Source organism: Calliphora vicina, chromosome 2 (genome assembly GCF_958450345.1).
Source record: "Calliphora vicina chromosome 2, idCalVici1.1, whole genome shotgun sequence".
In the NCBI taxonomy this organism is placed as follows: domain Eukaryota; kingdom Metazoa; phylum Arthropoda; class Insecta; order Diptera; family Calliphoridae; genus Calliphora; species Calliphora vicina.
Window position 1 is genome coordinate 40751578 of NC_088781.1, and position 24639 is coordinate 40776216.

The 24639-nt window shown below is 30.8% G+C and overlaps 1 protein-coding gene across 1 annotated transcript in view; it reads left to right on the forward strand.

The window, feature by feature from the left end:
• The window catches only part of LOC135950403 (protein eyes shut-like), a 63742-nt gene that overhangs the window by 18904 nt on the left and 20199 nt on the right, over positions 1 to 24639 (forward strand). The window contains exon 3 of the mRNA XM_065499949.1: positions 13733 to 14085. Within this exon, the coding sequence (XP_065356021.1) occupies positions 13733 to 14085 (353 nt within the window). The remainder of the gene's footprint in view (positions 1 to 13732; positions 14086 to 24639) is intronic.

Here is a 24639-nt window from a genome sequence, read left to right on the forward strand (position 1 = left end):
TGAGGTCCATATTCATTCAAAACTTAAACTCGACAACACTTCCTCTTTGCACGTGTGAAATTTCATTTATGCTTTCATATCAAAATCATCAATGAAAAGCGACTAAAATTAAAAAAGTTGATAAATTTTGTTTTGTTTTTGCATGTAATTTTAAAACGTAATCAGTTTTCTTTACAAACACGTTCAAAATTTAAAATCGAACGAAAACTGACTGAGTTATAGGTCGATAAGTTGACGAACGTCACTGAAAACGGTTTTTTTTAAAAAAAATCTGTCTACTTCTAAAACTACTGGTATACTTGGCAACAAATTGTAAATAATAAATATCGTTTACATTAGTATTATTTTCACTAATGTGTGTGATTGTTTTTACATTATACTATTACTGCTATTGTATTAGTTTTTCAACAAATTACTTTTTTTCCAAAATGAATATTTGTTTTGTTTAATATATAAATACACTTTTTTCCAGCAAACTTTTACGCTGGTATTGTAATTATATTTTTAGTATAATAAATGAAATATTACGAAATAAATTCATATAGTTTCGACAACAATTTTATTAAATGCCCAGTAGCAAAAAAAAATGCATATAGGGCATAAGTTTACAACTCTTTAAAAATTTCAATATTTTTTCCTGTTGGGTTTTCAACTCCCAAAAAAAACATGCGTAAAAATAATGATTACAAAAATTGGAAAAAGTTCTGTATTTAATTAAAAATAATAGAGCATCATATAAAAATAATTTAAATAACAATTACATTTTGTACACTACTAATTATAATGATTATGGCAATAATGAATAGATAGAATTTATAATGAATTTTATTTTATTTTCTATTCTATTATACTGCAAATAAAAAGTAATTATTATTAGCAAACATTTATTAGAGTATGACAAGGTAATAATAATAATTAAGAGCAGCATGTTTAATTTAATAACAATTTCCAAATATCGAAAAAAACTAGGCTGAGTTTTTAAACAATTATTTAATTGATTTTCGTTTTTTTGTTCCCCTTACTTTTTCATCAAGACTGTTCTTTTTTTAAACAAATTACCTAAAGGTCATGTATTTCATTATATTTTGGAAACTTTCTACTAAATTGCCCACAAAACTATTTCTTAACTTCACCTGCATCTTGTGTTAGAAATCTTAAAACTCACCTTTAGTTTTCTAACCAAAGATTAATTACGTTTTTCGTACATTTCCAAAACCATTGTTAAAGTTTAATATTTAAACAAAATTACTTCCTTCTCTAACAAAAACTTTCATTTCTTGGCAAATTTCAATTTTAATGCATAATAAATTTTTCCCTGTTCTTAGAATTTTTGTGTAAAAGTCTTTAGCATAATTGAGGGAGAAGGGGAGTAGAATGTAGGAATGCTTTTGTGAGTAACTGTATTATGTATGTGCAGTCTTAACAGAGAATTGGTGTGTAACAGTTCATTAACTTGAAAATCATTTATAAAATTATGACAAGTTTTTCGCTTAAGACTAAACTTTGCAAATGAAACTAAAAACAGAAACAAAAATATATTAAAACTCACAAATCTTATAATATAAACTTTTAGTAATTTCATAATAATCATAAAAAAAGACTGTATAAAACTTGTTGGAGCGTTGGCAACGAAAAACTAAATCGTTAAGTGGGGAGGTTAGTACAAGTAGAGGAGAGGCGGAGAGATGTGTATGAATGCAGGATGAATAAACGCATAAATTATGAAAAAGCTAAAAATGAAAATAACTTGTGTTACTTTTAAATACCTTTTTCTAAGAAAATGTTGTCAGTCAAAAGCAACAGGGTGTAGAGGCACAGTGGGACAAGCTGAACTGAACTAGAACTGAACTAGAACTGAACTAGAACTGAACTAGAACTGAACTAGAACTGAACTAGAACTGAACTAGAACTGAACTAGAACTGAACTAGAACTGAACTAGAACTGAACTAGAACTGAACTAGAACTGAACTAGAACTGAACTAGAACTGAACTAGAACTGAACTAGAACTGAACTAGAACTGAACTAGAACTGAACTAGAACTGAACTAGAACTGAACTAGAACTGAACTAGAACTGAACTAGAACTGAACTAGAACTGAACTAGAACTGAACTAGAACTGAACTAGAACTGAACTAGAACTGAACTAGAACTGAACTAGAACTGAACTAGAACTGAACTAGAACTGAACTAGAACTGAACTAGAACTGAACTAGAACTGAACTAGAACTGAACTAGAACTGAACTAGAACTGAACTAGAACTGAACTAGAACTGAACTAGAACTGAACTAGAACTGAACTAGAACTGAACTAGAACTGAACTAGAACTGAACTAGAACTGAACTAGAACTGAACTAGAACTGAACTAGAACTGAACTAGAACTGAACTAGAACTGAACTAGAACTGAACTAGAACTGAACTAGAACTGAACTAGAACTGAACTAGAACTGAACTAGAACTGAACTAGAACTGAACTAGAACTGAACTAGAACTGAACTAGAACTGAACTAGAACTGAACTAGAACTGAACTAGAACTGAACTAGAACTGAACTAGAACTGAACTAGAACTGAACTAGAACTGAACTAGAACTGAACTAGAACTGAACTAGAACTGAACTAGAACTGAACTAGAACTAGAACTAGAACTGAACTAGAACTGAATTATGAATCCTGCTGCTTGCAAGCAATTTGAAATTGTTGCTTGAGTAGCTCCCAATGATTTAGCATGCTCTAGTTAAATTGACAACAATATTCATGGAGTAATACCTTCAATGCTTGGTCATGAAACTTTTTTGGCTGGCCTGGGCGATCTTTGGAAATTGTTTTTGATATTTCTATTAAATTAAAGGCATTTCTTTATATTCAATAGTTCCTTTATACCTTGTACCTCTTCAATCACAAACTATCTTCGCACCATATCTTTCCCTGCACACATCCCACTGTGCAGCACTAGCTATTCCAAAACAAATTCACTTCATTTTTTTCTGCTACTTGCTTTCGTCTTCATACTTTTATTATTTTTTTTTAACTCAAGAACATGATAATAACACTTCTCTTACTACATGTAAAATGATTAATACAGCAACAAAAAAGAATAAGAAAAAAATCCAAACAAAATAAAATGCGTAAGGATTTCTTCAAGGTAATAAATGTATGTACAAGAGTTTGTTGTTCCATAGTGCGTCTGCTTCAATGACTGGGCTGTCTTGTTAAATGAATGACAAAAAAACGTAAATATGACAGAGAAAGGATAAAGGAAACAAGGACTTAAACAACAGACTAATGATGTACTTAGGCAAGAAAAAGAACATGTAAATAATAAAATATAAAGTAAGTAACTATGGATGAGAATAAAAAAACAAACTCTAATGATGACGACACGCTTGGTTATGATGATGTTGTACAAGTAAGGAAAATAAATTACTTAGAGTTACAAATATAATTCCTTAAGATTGGTATTAAAATTGTATACAACTTACCATAAACTTAGGTAAATTTTAGGGGGACAATTTAAAGCTGATAACATTTTAAAAATAAATTTAATCCAAGTTGAAATAAAAGTTACATTTTATTGTCATATTAAAGAAAAAATTGTGTTTAAGTTCTACAAAGCAACCTACTCTAGAGAAAAGTTGTCTGTAATAAAGAAACTTTTTCTAAAGAATAGTTGTCCGTAACAGAGCAACTTTTTCTAGAGAAAAGTGGTTGCAACAAAGCTATTTTTTCTAAAGAAAAGTTGTCCGTAACAGAGCAACTTTTTCTAGAGAAAAGTTGTTGTAACAAAGCTATTTTTTCTAAAGAAAAGTTGTCTGTATTTGAGCAACTCTTTCTATAGAAAAATTATCTGTAACAGAGCTGCTTTTTCTAGAGAAAAGTTGTCTGTAACAGAGCAGCTTTTTTTAGAGAAAAGTTGTCTGTAATATAGCAACTGGTTTTATATAAAAGTAATCTGAGACAGAGCAACTTTTTCTATAGAAAAGTTGTCTGTATTAGAGCAACTTTTTCTATAGAAAAGTTGTCTGTATTAGAGCAACATTTTCTATAGAAAAGTTGTCTGTATTAGAGCAACATTTTCTATAGAAAAGTTGTCTGTATTAGAGCAACATTTTCTATAGAAAAGTTGTCTGTATTAGAGCAACATTTTCTATAGAAAAGTTGTCTGTATTAGAGCAACATTTTCTATAGAAAAGTTGTCTGTATTAGAGCAACATTTTCTATAGAAAAGTTGTCTGTATTAGAGCAACATTTTCTATAGAAAAGTTGTCCGTATTAGAGCAACATTTTCTATAGAAAAGTTGTCTGTATTAGAGCAACATTTTCTATAGAAAAGTTGTCTGTATTAGAGCAACATTTTCTATAGAAAAGTTGTCTGTATTAGAGCAACATTTTCTATAGAAAAGTTGTCTGTATTAGAGCAACATTTTCTATAGAAAAGTTGTCTTTATTAGAGCAACATTTTCTATAGAAAAGTTGTCTGTATTAGAGCAACATTTTCTATAGAAAAGTTGACTGTATTAGAGCAACATTTCCTATAGAAAAGTTGTCTGTATTAGAGCAACATTTTCTATAGGAAAGTTGTCTGTATTAGAGCAACATTTTCTATAGAAAATTTGTCTGTATTAGAGCAACTTTTACTATAGAAAAGTTGTCTGTATTATAGCAACTTTTTCTATAGAAAAGTTGTCTGTATTATTGCAACTTTTTTTACAGAAAAGTTGTCTGTATTAGAGCATCTTTCTATATCTAAAAGCTGTCTTTATTAGATCAACTTTTTAAATACAAAAGTTGTCTGTAACAGAGCAACTTTTTCCATAGAAAAGTTGTCTGTATCAGAGCAACATTTTCCATAGAAAAGTTGTCTGTCTTATATCTACTTTTTTCATAGAAAAGTTGTCTGTATTAGTGCAACTTTCTCCATAGAAAAGTAGTCCGTATCAGAGCAACTTTTTCCATAGAAAAGTTGCCTGTATCAGAACTACTTTTTCCATAGAAAATTTGTCTGTATCAGAGCAACTTTTTACATAGAAAAGTTGTCTGTATCAGAGCAATTTTTTCCATAGAAAAGTTGTCTCTATCGGATCAACTTTTTCCATAGAAAAGTTGTCTGTATCGGATCAACTTTTTCCATAGAAAAGTTGTCTGTATCAGAGCAACTTTTTCCATAGAAAAGTTGCTGTATCAGAGCAACTTTTTCCATAGAAAAGTTATCTGTATCAGAGCAACTTTTTCCATAGAAAACTTATCTGTATCAGAGCAACTTTTTCCATAGAAAACTTATCTGTATCAGAGCAACTTTTTCCATAGAAAATTTGTCTGTATCAGAGCAACTTTTTCCATAGAAAAGTTATCTGTATCAGAGCAACTTTTTCCATAGAAAACTTATCTGTATCGGATCAACTTTTTCCATAGAAAAGTTGTCTGTATCGGATCAACTTTTTCCATAGAAAAGTTGTCTGTATCAGAGCAACTTTTTCCATAGAAAAGTTGCTGTATCAGAGCAACTTTTTCCATAGAAAAGTTATCTGTATCAGAGCAACTTTTTCCATAGAAAACTTATCTGTATCAGAGCAACTTTTTCCATAGAAAAGTTATCTGTATCAGAGCAACATTTTCCATAGAAAATTTGTCTGTATCGGATCAACTTTTTCCATAGAAAAGTTGTCTGTATCAGAGCAACTTTTTCCATAGAAAATTTGTCTGTATCAGAGCATCTTTTTCCATAGAAAAGTTGTCTGTATCAGAGCAACTTTTTCTAAACAATAGTTGTCTATAACAGAGCAACCTTTTCTTTACAAAAGTTGTCTGTATCAGAGCAACATTTTCTATAGAAAAGTTGTCTGTATCAGATCAACCTCTTCTAGAGAAAAGTTGTCTGTATTAGAGCAACTATTTCTAGAGAAAAGTTGTCTAACCAACTTTTTCCATAGAAAAGTTGTCTGTATTGGAGCAACTTTTAGTAGAGAAAAGTTGTCTGCATTAGAGCAACTTTTTCATAAGAAAATTTGTCTGTAAGAGAACAACTTTTTCCATAGAAAAGTTGTGTAGTTTCTAAGCATTGAACTAAGAAAATTATTGAAAATTAATTAAATTGTTAAGAATAACAAAAATAACAAAAAGATATCAACCATTTACTGAGTACTTAATTACCATGTACTCAAAACCAACAATAAAAGGACATTTGTAAAGTGACAACCACCTTCATGTCATGAAAAGAAAAACCAAAGAAAAAGCGCCAATAAATGAACGGCTGGATATAAGACTCTTACAGAAGAATAGAGCACAGCAGCAAACAAAAAAAGAACAAAAATTATAAAATATATGTGGCATTAAGTTCTTAGTTAAGCTCAGTTTCCAACACACTTTCATGAAAATTGCTCGTTCCAATGTCAACATATGAAAAGAACCACAAAAAAATATTCGACAAAAAATTATTACAATGACTATAAGACTCAACTACGATGATGATGCTGATGTTGATAAGTACGAGCATAAGGATAAAAAGGACGACAACAACATGTCTCTAGTGTATAAATGTCGTTGATATGGAAAAGAAATAAATAACAAAAAAATAACTGGAAACTGTTACTCGTAGTTAGTCCAACAAACAGTTTGTCAGTCTGCCAGCCAGCTTGCCACCAACCAACCCACCAACCATTTAGTGTTTCCACCAAACATTTTGTCATGAATTTATGTTGTAGTCGCTGTTGCCTGTTATTATTACGATAGTTTTTTCTGCGCTTTCGCTTTTGTTTATTAGTAGTATACACTGAGGTGTATTTGAGTACGGAGTTCATAAACATTAATTGAAAATAAATAAAAATTGTAGATTATATTCCTATAGTCAATCTTTTTGGCTGAAGGGACATCTGTAGTTCAGTCATTTGATCTGGAAGATGATAAATCTACCACTTGGACTAATTAAAAATAGTGTATCCTATTCAAATAAAGCGTGGTGTAAACGCAATATGTTCCTATGATATATGATCTGGGATCTAAATAGATATAAAAGTTAAGAACATTTTTTCTCGACGTACACATATGAGTGACTTTCTCCATATCTACATACATATGTACATTAGGAAAATTGTCTGTATGTGTACTAAAGTGTGAGCGTAATTGTTCACCATGACTATGTATTAGTATGATAGCATCTGTATACTTATGTATGAATATGTTAGTATGTATTTGGGGTAATCATTCCTTTTAACCACACTTTTGCTATTAACCATTCCCAAAAGACTAAACTATGAGCAATGCTTCTGCTGCTACAGCTTTTAGTTTCTTCTGATTTTCACTTCTTTTTTCCTAAAACTGCTGTGCACATTAAGGTTTTATGCATATGCTAAGCAATACAGTTGCTAAATTAACATTTTCTATAGAAAAGTTGTCTGTAGCAGGGCAACTTTTTCTATAGAAAAGTTGTCTGTAGCAGAGCAACATTTTCTATAGAAAATTTGTCTGTAGCGGAGCAACTTTATCTGTAGAAATGTTGTCTGTAGCAGAGCAACTTTTTCTGTAGAAAAGTTGTCCGTAGCAGAACAACTTCTTCTTGAAATCTTGTCTGTAGCAGAGCAACATTTTCTAGAGAAAAGTTGTCTGTAGCAGAGCAACTTTTTCTAGAGAAAAGTTGTCTGTAGCAGAGCAATTTTTCCTAGAGAAAAGTTGTCTGTAGCAGAGCAACTTTTTCTAGAGAAAAGTTGTCTGCAGCAGAGCAACTTTTTCTAAACAAAAGTTGTCTATAATAGAGCAACATTTTCTTTACAAAAGTTGTCTGTAGCAGAGCAACATTGTCTATAGAAAAGTTGTCTGTATCAGAGCAACATTTTCTATAGAAATGTTGTCTGAATTAGATCACCTTAGAACCACTTTTTCTGTTTTATGTATCAAAACTACTTTTTTTTGTAGAAAAGTGTTCAGTTGTTAAATAACTTTTTTGCAGAAAACTTTTCATTATCATATTCATTCTTGAAAACTTAATTAACATGACAATTTATCTTCTCGAAATGCATATTGCTCATTAATCATTCATACTCTCATTTATCAAACAAAAACAATCATTAAATCCAACAGTTTAAAAGATGTCCTCCTGGCTTTAATATTTATTGGCCACCTTAAACCCTGCCATCAACCAAAAAATATTTATAGAACCCATTATTAAGCATAAACTTTTACGTTTATTACGTACGTAAAACTCATCATATTCAAACGATGAATGAATAATAAATGCATTCATTTAACTACAAGAATTTATGACGTTACAAAAAAGAATTTCGTGCTCTCATACGTTCACCAAATATGTGAAAGTGAAGGAAGGTTGGAGCTAAAATATTGGTATCATGCTGGCTTTGTTGATGAGTACCAGCTTCATTTTACTTAAAATTCTATTTATTAATTCTACTAGGGAAACAACTACAACAACCGTGATGTATTTTCCATATAACATTTGAACACCTTGTTAACATGTTAAAAGGATCCTCAGTTTTTTGTAATTTTTTCTCTTCCACTTTTTGTGTAAAGTTGTTTTAAGGTTTATTGGCTTTTAAGACTAGAAATATTTAGTTGTTGTCGTTTTTGTTTTGCACTTTTGTTTTTATTTTTTGCTTTTTTAGTAACTTTATGCAAAGAGTGGAAAAAGCCTTCAAGTAGAAATGCGTTTTTTTACAACTTTTCTCTCCTCAAAGATTTATGGTTTTCCAACAACAATTCTACTAGCACACTTGAGAGTTTTTAATATTCCCGACAAAAATGTTGTTTGTTGTTGTTGTTTTGTAAATTACTTACACATACGAGCCAGAAAAGAATAAACTCTAAAAATGCTGATTTATCTACACGTGTGTAGAGAGTGTGGGAAAGGATGTTAGAAGAGACAGACAGTTTAATTACTTGTGAGTGTTGAAGTACAATTACAAACACACTTTTGCAGGATTTAATAGTGGCATAGAATAAATTTAACAAACATTGTCTACAGACTTTTACAAAAAAAAATTACGAAAACAGAGAAGAACAACCAAAGTTCGTTCTTCTGTAACAGAGTAACATTTTCTATAGAAAAGTTGTCTGTTGCAGAGCAACTTTTTCTATAGAAAAGTTGTCTGTTGCAGAGCAACTTTTTCTATAGAAAAGTTGGCTGTTGCAGAGCAACTTTTTCTATAGAAAAGTTGTCTGTTGCAGAGCAACATTTTCTATAGAAAAGTTGTCTGTTGCAGAGCAACATTTTCTATAGAAAAGTTGTCTGTTGCAGAGCAACATTTTCCATAGAAAAGTTGTCTGTTGCAGAGCAACATTTTCCATAGAAAAGTTGTCTGTTGCAGAGCAACATTTTCCATAGAAAAGTTGTCTGTTGCAGAGCAATATTTTCTATAGAAAAGTTGTCTGTTGCAGAGCAATATTTTCTATAAAAAAGTTGTCTGTTGCAGAGCAACATTTTCTATAGAAAAGTTGTCTGTTGCAGAGCAACATTTTCCATAGAAAAGTTGTCTGTTGCAGAGCAACATTTTCCATAGAAAAGTTGTCTGTTGCAGAGCAACATTTTCCATAGAAAAGTTGTCTGTTGCAGAGCAACATTTTCTATAGAAAAGTTGTCTGTTGCAGAGCAACATTTTCTATAGAAAAGTTGTCTGTTGCAGAGCAACATTTTCTATAGAAAAGTTGTCTGTTGCAGAGCAACATTTTCTATAGAAAAGTTGTCTGTTGCAGAGCAACATTTTCTATAGAAAAGTTGTCTGTTGCAGAGCAACATTTTCTATAGAAAAGTTGTCTGTTGCAGAGCAACATTTTCTATAGAAAAGTTGTCTGTTGCAGAGCAACATTTTCTATAGAAAAGTTGTCTGTTGCAGAGCAACATTTTCTATAGAAAAGTTGTCTGTTGCAGAGCAACATTTTCAATAGAAAAGTTGTCTGTTGCAGAGCAACATTTTCTATAGAAAAGTTGTCTGTTGCAGAGCAACATTTTCTATAGAAAAGTTGTCTGTTGCAGAGCAACATTTTCTATAGAAAAGTTGTCTGTTGCAGAGCAACATTTTCTATAGAAAATTTGTCTGTTGCAGAGCAACATTTTCTATAGAAAAGTTGTCTGTTGCAGAGCAACATTTTCTATAGAAAAGTTGTCTGTTGCAGAGCAACATTTTCTATAGAAAAGTTGTATGTTGCAGAGCAACATTTTCTATAGAAAAGTTGTCTGTTGCAGAGCAACATTTTCTATAGAAAAATTGTCTGTTGCAGAGCAACATTTTCTATAGAAAAGTTGTCTGTTGCAGAGCAACATTTTCTATAGAAAAGTTGTCTGTTGCAGAGCAACATTTTCTATAGAAAAGTTGTCTGTTGCAGAGCAACATTTTCTATAGAAAAGTTGTCTGTTGCAGAGCAAAATTTTCTATAGAAAAGTAGTCTGTTTAGGCTTCTCCTCTTATCTTTGTTTTTTTATCGAAATCGCAATTCTTTGCCAACTCTTTAGGGATTTTTTTGTTTGTTTTGCTAACAGCCATATGTAAAAGTTGTTGCTGTTTTTGAATGACTTTTGGTTTAGTAGTTTTTCACTAAATATTCAGCTTTTAGAGTTAAAATAACAGCAAAAATACTTCTTAGTTGCGTGTGCATTTTTTTGCAATACATTGGAGAAGGATTATAACCGGAGGTGGCAAAACACAAAAAAAAATCATTTCTCTCGAGGAGAAACGTGAAAGTTTTGAGTGCGATTTTTTTGTGAGGAAATGTTGTTGTGCCTATAAGGAAAACCGCTGTGCTTCTTTGCACATTTTAATTAAAGTTAAAAAACATACAAACACTGTTGTCTGCATATTCACATGGTGAGAGACAGAGAATTTTACCTTTATTAGTGTCATACGTATTTCAAAAGATACAATAAATTACTATGAAAATATCATCATCCGTGTTCCTTGTGAATAAGAATCTTGAATTTATTTTTATTTAGTCAAACCTTTCATCTGCATTGAACAAATATTTGATATATTTAAGAGGTATCACTTGGTTTTGTAAATGGTCGCCCGTGAAAAAAGTCAAAAATTGTTTAGTACTTCCCTACTATTTCCTCATATGCAGTTTTCTATTTTTCGTTTGTTTGTTCTCCTGAACAAAAAAAAATCAGCTACGTGTTTGTTTTAAGTGGAAGTAGGTGTAATATTTTGGAAGTGTGAGTCTCTTTTGGGGGTTTCAATTACAAAAAAAAACCCTATATATAACCTGAATGGTAGAAATTTCCAAAGTTTTGCATATTTTTTTGGAATTTGTTTTCATTACGGATTTGCAGACATTTTGACTTATACCTTTATTTATTTTTTTTACTATTTTAGTTTTCATGTTTTGTTTGTTTGCTGGCTGAGTGAGTGCGGAACAAAAAGTATTCAAATAGAATGGATTTTGTGTGGTAAAAATATGTAAAAAGTTTATGACACTATGCTAAAGATAAATTATTAATTAAATTTAAGAAAATAAACAACTGCATAATATGTAAAGTTTTTTACTTTTTGACAAGAAAACGGAAACTATTTCTAAAAAAGTTGCTCTGTTACAGACAACTTTTCTATCGAAAAAGTTGCTCTGTTACAGGCAACTTTCTATCGAAAAAGTTGCTCTGTTACAGCCAACTTTTCTATGGAAAAAGTTGCTCTGTTACAGACAACTTTTCTATGGAAAAACCAGACAACTTTTTTATAGAAAAAAGTTTCTCTGTTACAGACAACTTTTGTATGGAAAAAGTTGCTCTGTTACATACAACTTTTCTATCGAAAAAGTTTCTCTGCTACAGACAACTGTTGTATAGAAAAAGTTGCTCTGCTACAGACAACTGTTCTATAGAAAAAGTTTCTCTGCTACAGACAACTGTTGTATAGAAAAAGCTGCTCTGCTACAGACAACTGTTCTATAGAAAAAGCTGCTCTGCTACAGACAACTTTTCTATAGAAAAAGTTGTTCTGCTACAGACAACTTTTCTATAGAAAAAGTTGCTCTGCTACAGACAACTTTTCTATAGACAAAGTTGCTCTGCTACAGACAACTTTTCTGTAGAAAAAGTTGCTCTGCTACAGACAACTTTTCTATAGAAAAAGTTGCTCTGCTACAGACAACTTTTCTGTAGAAAAAGTTACTCTGCTACAGACAACTTTTCTGTAGAAAAAGTTGCTCTGCTACAGACAACTTTTCTGTAGAAAAAGTTGCTCTGCTACAGACAACTTTTCTATAGAAAAAGTTGCTCTGCTACAGACAACTTTTCTATAGAAAAAGTTGCTCTGCTACAGACAACTTTTCTATAGAAAAAGTTGCTCTGCTACAGACAACTTTTCTATAGAAAAAGTTGCTCTGCTACAGACAACTTTTCTATAGAAAAAGTTGCTCTGCTACAGACAACTTTTCTATAGAAAAAGTAGCTCTGCTACAGACAGCTTTTGTATAGAAAAAGTTGCTCTGCTACTGACAACTTTTGTATAGAAAAAGTTGTTCTGCTACTGACAACTTTTCTACCGAAGAAGTTGCTCTGCTACAGACAACTTTTCTATAGAAGAAGTTGCTCTGCTACAGACAACTTTTCTATAGAAAAAGTTACTCTGCTACAGACAACTTTTCTATAGAAAAAGTTGCTCTGCTACAGACAACTTTTCTATAGAAAAATAAAGCTGTCTGCTACGACAGCTTTTCTATAGAAAAAGATGCTCTGCTACAGACAGCTTTTCTATAGGAATAGTTGCTCTGCTACAGACAACTTTTCTATATAAAAAATTGCTCTTTACGATAACTTTTCTTTATAAAAAATTGCTCTGTTTACGACAACTTTTCTATACAAAAACTTTTCTATGCCAGTGCAAATTTGTGTTCTTCTTAAATATGAAATGACTGCATTAGGATTCGTCAAGTGCATTTTTCCACTCTAAGCCAACAATATTTGCTTTTACTCGTTTTAGTTTTCAAAATATTTTCACTTTCGTTTCCAAATTATTTCTACAAAATTGTTTATATGTATGTTTCCATATATTGATTTAAACATGAAAACTTTTTCTGTAAAATATTCAATTTGCCAACAGCTCCAATATTAATTTTCCTAAATGCATTTTTTTCATTAACCTTGTACGATTTTGCAAATTTTTGAGCACTTTTTTTTATTATTTAATATAAAAAATGTTTGTTTGAATAAAAAACTTTATATGTTCGCTACAATAAAAACATTTTTATATGCACAACAATTTTTTGCAATAAAAATAAAAAATATTCTATAATTTTAAGTAGAGTAAAGAAAAGCAGTTTAAATCCAGCAGTAAAGTGGACGTTGGCAAACAAAAAACAAAAAAATTGCAGGAACCAATAAAAATTGTATCGAATACAAAAATGAAAAATAAAATAAAAGTGAAAAAATAAAACAGAATTTATGGCAATTGCAATAAAGCCATATGCGACCGACCTTTGGTTGTGTTTTGCAAAAATTATAAGTTACAGAGAAAGAAAAAAAAAATATATATGAATGAAAGTAATGTGTGCAATAAATTGCTAAACAAAATGAAAAGCAGAGAAGCAAAGGATGAAAATAAAAGGAAACAATTTCTGCTAGAAATATAAAAATATTAGATTTTTTGTTAGAAAAACTTTTGGACATTTTGAAAGGAAACAAGACAAATATGAATATTAGAGTTTCGAAGTATTATTCTTATATTTAATAAATACATATGTATTTTATTGTTTTAAACTATTTTATTAATGATTTTCCCCCCAATTCTTCTTTGCAGTGTGTTTGTCGGTTTGATCGTCAAGGTGCTTTATGTGAAACACCCATCATCATTAAAAATGCTGCCTTCTCCGGTGATTCGTATGTGTCGCATCGCATCCACAAGGATATACCACATCATGATACATTGGATACGGTGTTGCCGATGCATGTTCAACTTAAAGTACGCACACGTGCCACCAATGGTCTCATAATGTTAGCTGCCGCACAAGGCACTAAGGGCGGTCATTATATGGCATTATTTTTGCAAAAAGGTCTGCTGCAATTCCAATTTTCATGTGGCTTACAGACAATGCTGCTAAGTGAACTTGAGACTCCAGTGAATACAGGCCATGAGATAACAATACGTGCCGAGTAAGTAACAAATTATAGATATTTTCTAAACTAAAAATACTTCTTGTAAGTATTACAATACTATTATTACATATTATTCGGTAGAGTTAGTTAATGTTAAAATGTGTATAAAGTGAGAAAAACAAAATTAAATTGAGAGTGGCTATTTTTCGTTTCTTTATTTTTCACAACAAATAACCAGCATAAAACCCCAAAAAACAAACACCAACATTTAGTTTTGTTAGAATATTTTTTCTATTATCCAAAGAATACATTTGTATGTATTAGAAGAGTTGGAAATATTTTTTGTTTGTTTTGCTGTTTGTCTATATTGCCACACAGTTGTGTGGCAAGTGCCATTAACACTTTTACATTCTCTAATGACTATCATAAATTTTAAGATTCTTTTCATCTTGCCTTTTGTGTTACCCATGGTGGGAGAATTTGCAAAAAATATGGTCAAAACTCTCAAAAAATGTTTAACTGACAGCACCCTACCAGATCCACTTTTTCTATAAAAAAGTTGTTTGTTGCAGAGCAACTTCTACTATAGAAAAGTTGTCTGTTGCAGAGCAACTTTTTCTATAGAAAAGTTTTCTGTTGCAGAGCAACATTTTCTATTGAAAATTTTTCTGTTGCAGAGCAACATTTTCTATAGAAAAGTTGTCTGTTTCAAAGCAACTTTTTCCATAGAAAAGTTGTCAGTAGCAGAGCAACTTTTTCTATAGAAAAGTTGTCTGTAGCAGAGCAACTTTTTCTATAGAAAAGTTGTCTGTAGCAGAGCAACTTTTTCTATAGAAAAGTTGTCTGTAGCAGAGCAACTGTTTCTATAGAAAAGTTGTATGTAGCAGTGCAACTTTTTCTATAGAAAAATTTGTCTGTTGCAGAGCAACTTTTTCTATAGAAAAATTTGTCTGTTGCACAGCAACTTTTTCTATAGAAAAATTTGTCTGTTGCAGAGCAATTTTTTCTATAGAAAAATTTGTCTGTTGCAGAGCAATTTTTTCTATAGAAAAATTTGTCTGTTGCAGAGCAACTTTTTCTATAGAAAAATTTGTCTGTTGCAGAGCAACTTTTTCTATAGAAAAATTTGTCTGTTGCAGAGCAACTTTTTCTATAGAAAAATTTGTCTGTTGCAGAGCAACTTTTTCTATAGAAAAATTTGTCTGTTGCAGAGCAACTGTAGCAGAGAAACTTTTTCGATAGAAAAGTTGTATGTAACAGAGCAACTTTTTCCATACAAAAGTTGTCTGTAACAGAGAAACTTTTTTCTATAAAAAAGTTGTTGCAGAGCAACATTTTCTATAGAAAAGTTGTCTGTTTCAAAGCAACTTTTTCCATAGAAAAGTTGTCAGTAGCAGAGCAACTTTTTCTATAGAAAAGTTGTCTGTAGCAGAGCAACTTTTTCTATAGAAAAGTTGTCTGTAGCAGAGCAACTTTTTCTATAGAAAAGTTGTCTGTAGCAGAGCAACTGTTTCTATAGAAAAGTTGTATGTAGCAGTGCAACTTTTTCTATAGAAAAATTTGTCTGTTGCAGAGCAACTTTTTCTATAGAAAAATTTGTCTGTTGCAGAGCAACTTTTTCTATAGAAAAATTTGTCTGTTGCAGAGCAACTTTTTCTATAGAAAAATTTGTCTGTTGCACAGCAACTTTTTCTATAGAAAAATTTGTCTGTTGCAGAGCAATTTTTTCTATAGAAAAATTTGTCTGTTGCAGAGCAATTTTTTCTATAGAAAAATTTGTCTGTTGCAGAGCAACTTTTTCTATAGAAAAATTTGTCTGTTGCAGAGCAACTTTTTCTATAGAAAAATTTGTCTGTTGCAGAGCAACTTTTTCTATAGAAAAGTTGTCTGTAGCAGAGCAACTTTTTCTATAGAAAAGTTGTCTGTAGCAGAGCAACTTTTTCTATAGAAAAGTTGTCTGTAGCAGAGCAACTTTTTCTATAGAAAAGTTGTCTGTAGCAGAGCAACTTTTTCTATAGAAAAGTTGTCTGTAGCAGAGCAACTTTTTCTATAGAAAAGTTGTCTGTAGCAGAGCAACTTTTTCTATAGAAAAGTTGTCTGTAGCAGAGCAACTTTTTCTATAGAAAAGTTGTCTGTAGCAGAGCAACTTTTTCTATAGAAAAGTTGTCTGTAGCAGAGCAACTTTTTCTATAGAAAAGTTGTCTGTAGCAGAGCAACTTTTTCTATAGAAAAGTTGTCTGTAGCAGAGCAACTTTTTCTATAAAAAAGTTGTCTGTTGCAGAGCAACTTTTTCTATAGAAAAGTTGTCTGTTGCAGAGCAACTTTTTCTATAGAAAAGTTGTCTGTTGCAGAGCAACCGGGGCCAACCGTTACTATAATAACAACAAATGCCGTAATCGCTAAACTATAGCTACCAAAATAGACCAAATTAGCGTTACTGGTACCTTTTTAACGTTTTGAATTGGTAGCCAATCTTAGTATAAAAATACTGTTGGTCCATATTTAAAAAATTGTGCCACAGTGCGCCTACTCTCTAAACAATTTTTCATATTGCACACTGTACGAATATTCCATAGAGAACATTTTGTTGCTGGTAAAGTTTTCAATTCGTTTTTTGTTATTTTGGACCTCCTTTTGTGAACCAAGAATTTTGTTGGTTTTTTGTTTGTTGGTTTGGTTGTTTGGTCGGTTGTTTGTTTCTTTGGTTTTTGTGTGTTTTCAGTTTGGATTTTTGGACAAGTTGGTAATTACCAAAGATAAATTAATTTCTATTTTACGTGTAAAACATAAATTTAATAATTTATTAAAAATTTCATAAATTGCTTGTGTATGTAGTATGGAAGGCAGGCAGGCAGGCCCGGCTGTTTAATAGAAGGAATTTTAATCAGAAATAAATGTGCGTGTTCTAAGCTACCCTTAAGAAATACAATAATAAAAAGTAAAGAGATTAAATGTGTCTACTAAAATCAAAGACATGATAAGTAGCTTAATTTATGGAAAAAATATGGAATTTTAGGAAAACAAATTGCGTGTTTAAATCAGTTAGCAGTAGCTGCCAAGGTGGCCTTGAAAAATAACAAGAAACTAAAGTTAATTTGAAATGAGTTTGAATACAATAAACAATATATTCCTAGAAATTACAAGGCCACATTTTGTGGCAAGTACAGATGTTTAATATCTACAATTTTGTAATTTTAAAGAACATTTTCGTAATAAGATTTGAAAATATGCCTTTAAACTTTACATTACATTTAAGCATGTGTTCATTTGCTGCTGCTACATGCTACATGTTTAGTTTTGTCGATATTTGACCAAAGGACTTGTTATTTAAATGGCCATAAACATTGGTCAAAAGTCGTTGCAAAATGCTGGCAATGGCGCCCAGAGTGTTTTGCGGACATCAACAATCATGTTTTGGTTTTGTTGTTTTCCTTAGTTTTCATTATTATTGTTGTTGTTTCTGTTGCTATTATTATTGTTTTTGTTGTTTTTATAGTGCTCTCCAGTCAAAACAACCACATTATCAGCTATTTTAACCAAGCAGCTGGGTTTTAAAGGTTGTTTGTTTGTTTAGTACAATGATTTCTGTTGGCCATTTAAAGTTTTTTTTTTGTATTTTTTGGTATTACTGGTGGTTTTTAGTCGATAATCAACCATAATAGCAGAAATACTAAACGAAAATAAAAAGCAAACACTACAAAACCAAACAAACATTTGCTCACAATTAGTCTCCTGGGATATTTTGGGGAAGGCAAACACATACTTAACATAACAAAACTATGAATTTGGGGAGGAGGAGGGAGAGAGAGAAGTAAGAGAACAAATTTAGTTTACAGCTAAATTTCCCTTAAACACACAGTTTCAAAGCCAAATCTAAAGCGAAAACTGTCTATATAAATAATGATGAAGAGGAAAAGAAGGAAGAGGATGGTCAGTTTAATTTCCTTAGTATGAGAAAATTAAGAAAAAGTACCACAATTTAAGCTGGGGTGGTGTCTAGGAGACAGGAATGTGAAATACAAATTACAAATTATATCAACGACCAAGTTTTAGATCAAAAGCTTACAAACTCTCGCTACTAAAGTTTTTCCAGATAATTTGTTTTCCTTTGTAATGGGTGTTTTTTAAGTCCGAACTTGAAATTGCAAAAAATGACACAAAAACTAAAATTTAATCAAAAAAAAAATTATTCAAAAGATGAATTCATGGCTTTAACATTTGAAAATAATCACCACGGCTTTTCTCCACGAAGCGCATCATGGACGTCCAATTTTGGGACACTTTTTCGAGCCCTGCTGGTCATATGTCACGAATTACACGAACAATGTTGGCCTCCATGGCGCCAATAGCTGCTGGTTTATCAGCATATACCATTGACTACACGTGGTCCCACAGGAAATAACCGAAAGACCTTGGAGGTCAATGGACAGAGGTCCATTTCTCGAAATCAAGTTATCGAAAAATTTTGATTTCAATAAATCAATGATTGAGGTCGCCGTATGTCACGTAGTGCCCTCCTGTTGAAACCACCCGGATCAATTTCATCTATATTTTCAAACAAAAAATTATTGATAATGGTGCGGTAAGGATCTTCGTTGACCATAACGCGAGATCCGGCTTAATTTTTGAAGAAATAAGGTAACACACATGGAAATGATATAGCAGACGAACTGGCCAAATAGGGTTCGGATCTGGACTATATTAGTAGGGACTGGGAGTTTTAACATCCTATATCCCAATATTATAGGTTGATCTTCGAAAGATTCCGAACCAATATTAGTGTAGTAGGACGGACAAAATTGGATGGAAGGGGAACCACAATACTAACTGGGTTGGATAACAAAAGTCTCAGATTTTTAGTAGGAGTGATAACCAGGGACTGCTTAATTGGAGCCTTCATTGGTAAATGGGCGCACAGCACTTCTGTAGGTTGTGCGAGGATATTGAAGAACTAGAAACGGTTGAGCAGATTCTGTCCTAGGCTACAGGATCTCAGGCAAAAATGCCTAGGGAATAGATTCCAGGATGAACTGGGGGATATATCTAGATATTATCTAGAGAATCTATTAGGTAACGGCACTCTGTGAATCCGAGTCTATACTTATATCCTGTCCTTATTCTTTATTTTTTTCTTTCATAGTTTTTTTTGGTCTGGGTCTTTAGTTATCTTTATCTTACCTGACTTCTTTCTTATCTCTCCAATTTCACTTATTCTCTTCACATCAAGTTTACACCGGGTTACATTTCTAAAGGGTATCACAATGGATCCTATGGGTCCCCAAGTAAAATCGGTTTATATTTGCAAAAGTTCTTAAACTTTTTCGAAAAATTTTCAAAAAATTTACCTTGTCAATTAAAAATTTTACAAATATTTGGGGGATTCAAACGGTCTCCTATTAGGTCGTATTGTCATAATGTCATAAAATATTTTTTTAGTTTAAATAAATTTTTGTTGGGTTTCAAACATAAAAGTTATAAACTAATAAGGCTTTTAGAAATATGCTTATTGGTTTGTCTTAAAATAACACTTTTTTCAACAAGAATTTGTTTAAACTAAAAAAATATTTTACGACATTATGACAATACGACCGTTTGAATCCCCCAATTATTTTTTGCGTAGTTTTTTGTTTTTTTTTATTCATATGCGATGAGGGAGAAAATACTAAAAAACGTATTAATGAAAAGTTGAATAACTTTTACAGTTTTCATCCGATTTGAAAAATTAAAACCATGTCTTGTTAAGAACTTAATTTTCTTTATACATTGATATAAATTTTTATAAGCTTTCATATCAAAATCATCAATGAAAAGCGACTAAAATTAAAAAAGTTGGTAAAATTTGTTTTGTTTTTAGATATTCTTAACATAAAAAATACCTATAACTTACAAATGTATCAATAAATGCATGTAATTATAAAGCGTAATCAGTTTTCTTAACAAGCACGATACACAATTAAAAATCGGACTAAAACTGTCTGACTTATAGGTCACTGAAAACGGATTTTTTAGAATAACTTGTGAATTTGATAAAAATATAATCTGCATTTTCACTGTTAAGAACGTGACATTCGTACGCCTTTGAAGTGAAAATAAATAAAAAATACAAAAATATCTTTTTGTTTCCATTCTTGTATTGGATTTAATTTAAAAGGCCGGTTTATCTAGAAAAAAAATATAACTCATCTTCGTCTGCTTCTAGAAAAAGGCAAAACATAATTTTTTAAAGTAATTTTTTTAAAAATAATGTAGTACAGTGGTGTTCTGTAATTTTGAAATGTATTTCTACAATCTTTTGTATGATTGAGCATGCGACATTTATAACGCGACATATTTTCCACATGCAGTAATTTCAACAAAAACTTTAACCCACTATCAATGAATTTTCTGCCTTTTTTATTGCTTTCCCTATGTTTGTTTGATTCTCTTTTCTTTAGCATAATTTTGCTTCTTATCGCCAGACATTTTCTGGCTTATACGATATTTTTCCTATTTCACCATCAGTGGCAAAAATATTTAATTCCGTTTGTAATTTCTAAATTTTTTTATTTGCAACCCCATAAAGTATATATACATATTCTGGATCCTTATAGATAGCGGAGTCAGTATAGCTGAAATGAAATTATCGGCGTCCCCATATGTATCAATATATATGCAATAGTTTAACTTAGACTGCTAAATAAATGTTCGAGAAAATCAGCAAATAGCTGAGATATAAGCAAAGATTTTCTCACCTATTTTCACCAAATTTATTTTTTTTTTGTGAAAATGCCAAGAACTGTAATGCTAAAAAGCCAACTTTACCCATCCCTGCAAAAGTTAGAGTCGAAAAGCCAACTTCAGTTATATTTCTTTTTATTCTGTCTGCTGAATGATTATTTGTTGTTTATTTATGTATGTTTTTTATAGTTGTTTTGCTCTAGTTGCAGCCTTTAGCCTAATCGCCATAATATTTCTTATTTCAAAATTTCCTACAATTTTTATTTGTTGTTCTTTAAAATAGACTTAAAAAATACTTCTGTTTTTTTTAGTTTATTTTACGATTTTTGTTTAAAGAAAAACAAGTCAGCTCATTTCTTTTTAGGGTAGTTGTTGTTATTTTTGGTTTTTGTTTTTTATTTATTTCATTTGTGATGTCAAGGACGCACAAACATTCAAAGTCATTTTATATTATTCTTTTTGTTTTGGTTGAAGTTCTTCTTCTTGTTGTTGTTATTCTTTGTTTAATAAATTATTCTTCCGTTATTTTTTGTGCATACTTATACGTATGTACATATGTTTTTACATATGTACGTACGAATGTAAATGTTGTTGTTGCTTGTTCAGCATCATGTTCTAGCATGTGTTCGTTTGTGTTTATGTTTCAAGTTTATCTCTCGCTCTCTTTCCTACTAACACTTGTAAATTTTTTATGAGTATTTTTTTCTTGCTGTAGTTGTTTTCTTGTGTAGTTTTTATGTTCGTTGTTATTATTGCTTTTGTAGTAAGAGATCCATGCAGAGTACGTGTTTGCTTTTAATAGTGTTAATTATAATTGTGTGTATGTGTGTTAAGAGAAGAATTTATACAAAGGAGTTTAAGAAGAGCAGTTAATACAATACAGTTAGTTAGTGGAATTATGGTTAATTTGTGTAGATTTCCATTAGTCTTTGTAGTTGTGCTATCTCTTTTATTTGATTGCAAGTTTTATGTTACATTTCTATGAAATTAAATAGTTGTAGTATTAGATGGTCAAAAAAAAAAGTTGTAAATTAACACAGATGAGTATGAGTGTTAGAGAAATTTAAAAATTAAGTATACGCAAGAGTGGCACAGAACACTGGGAATTTCATAAAACTGAATATAAATCTACATATAATTTCTAAACGGATAGTCCAATTTATATAAAACTCCACACGGCAATAGAAGATGTAGAGTTGAGTTTAAGTTTTAAATTTTGAGCTAATAGAGAATCGTTCCGATCCGAAACAAAAAACCTGCTTACAACTTTAGATTATCTCTTATAGATTACGATCCTCATTATAAAATTAATTAAATTTTTACGAAAATTTTGGTGAAAAAAGTACTTAAATTTTTTTTTAGTTATGCAAAGCATTTAAAAAAGTATGGTATATTAACATTTCTCTGAAAGATAACTTTACCGCTTTTATTTATTATAAATATTGACAAAAATATTAAAAATTCCATTTATGAGATTTTTTTTTGTATATTTTTGGATTTGCAATTACAAATCTCCGATATTTTCAGTATAACATTTTGAACTGATTTGCACAAAAACACAACTGAAAGCATTTTTCCTTGTTTTTGCAAAAAGTCTTCTGTGATTTTTTTAATTATTACAAATTGTACACATTTTTGAAAAGAAGACAGAATTTCCAGCATTTTCCATATCTTTCTCGATTAGAACAAAATTTTAATTTATTTTTTACGCGTTCAGATACCTAAATCAGCGATCGTTCTAATAAAGTGGAGTGAATTTAACTAAAAAATTTCACAGCATATAATAAGCACTTCAAACATTTTATTTTGATTATTTTATAATGTCGCGTTCGCTATCGCAAGTGTGTAGTTTTTCAAAAACAAAGTTTTTTTTGAATTTTAAAATGCACTTTTAGATGAGTAAAAGGTGCTCTAAAAGAAAAATGGAAGCAACAATGCGGTATTTAGGGAAAATGAAAAGAGATATACTAAAGTATTACAACAGCTGAAGATAAGCCATACATTTAATGAAATTGCTATAAACAAATAGCAAGCTGTAAAAAAAGTGAAATATGTTGTATAAAACAGAAAAATGTTGTAAAAAAATAAAAGCAAAATGCATTACAAATGGGCTTAATTAAAATTTAAAATTATTAAAACACTTATTAAAAGCATGTCGAACCAATAAATAATACATACACAGCTTTTATTGAAATTACTGAAACTAATTCTTATTACAAACGTGGCGAAAAATACGTTGACATTAGAAATGTCACGTGCTAAATCATTTAACAGGACAACTATATACAGAAAGCCATATTAATCAACTTAAGTTTAAAAAAATCACTTCAAAATTATAGTTGTTATGCTCCATTTCGCAGACTTGTGCATCTTTCTAGATGCAATCGAAAATAAGTTTTATTTTTTGCAGTGTTCTGGATCCTAGGTTTTTTGTTGATATATTGGAAACAACAAAACAGCCAAATCTACTTTTTATACTAAATCACTGCTACTAAAATGCTATCAAATAATAGAAACAAGAAACAAAATTGTTGAGATTTCTTTATATTTCTTCGTTACTAAGGCGTACAATTGTCGCGTTCTTGATCGTGGAAATGCTGATATGTAACTTTTAGACTAATGAGTATAAAAATAGTTTAACAAATCTTTTTTTAAAAAAACAGAGAAGTAACACTCAGGCAATTAATATGCCTATATATAATTGTGTTACTTTCTTTGGAAAGGTGATAGAGTGTAGAAGAAAAGGTGGTGAAAGGAGGAGAAAAACTTTTAATAGACAACTCTGCAATTGCGCGTTATGTTTGTTATTAATGCAGGTTGCAGCGCCTCTGGTGGTGAGATGGTGCCTTAGTCAAGCCAACCACATTTAATATAATTATTTAACTTCGGTGGCGTTTTAGTTTTATACCACCGAAGGAGGGCGCTGTAATATTAGTTATTAGTAAACTAATAATTATTATAAACTGATGTTGTTGATTGGCAGCGGCTAGGAATCGATCCCATGCCACAAATACCATATCATGCTTAATGATCAAACGCGCTAACCAATTAAGCCACAGCACCCTTTTCTCGATTTTAAATAGCAATCTAAGTAACGAATATATTGATTTATAAATGATGTATGTGAGGTATTAAAACCAATTTTTGGTGAAAACATTTTTATTGAAAAGAAAGTTTAAAAAAAATCGAGGTTGTCGCGGTTTTGTAATTATATCTCAGCCATTTGTTTGACGATTTTTTCGATTTTAAACAGCAATCTAAGTTGGACTATGGCGAATATATAGATTTATCAATGATGTATGTGAGTTATTTGGGGGTTTCGGAAAGTTCATTTCAACAGACAGACGGATACATACACTTTATGGGATCGCGAAAAAGGCGGAAATTACAAACGGAATAACAAACTTATTTACATATACATTTGCCACTCATGGGGATGAGTATAACTAGGAAGTTTCTTAAATGCGAATCAATAATTCTTAGATTATTCATAAATTATATATACAGTGGTGGTCAAAACATATGCAACCAGAAACAGAATTTTACAAAAGTGGTTTAAACTAGTTTAAGATGTAAACGAAAATATTAATTTGCTTATAATATTTTTTAATTAATGCTTTAAAAATAAGAATATGAAATTCAATTCAGAATTTTTTGCATTGAAAAGAAAAAAAAAAATAAAAAACTACGTATGGGTTGATATTTCATTGGTCAAAACATATGCAACTAATTGCTTTTAAAACATTTCTGTCTATAAAACTTAATATTTCGTGGCAAATCCTATATTTTCAATGACGGCCTTACATCGACAAGGCAGTGAAGCTATCAAATTGGTAATAAAATTTGCAGGAATAGCGTTCCAAGCATCTACCAATCCTTGAATCATAATATCTG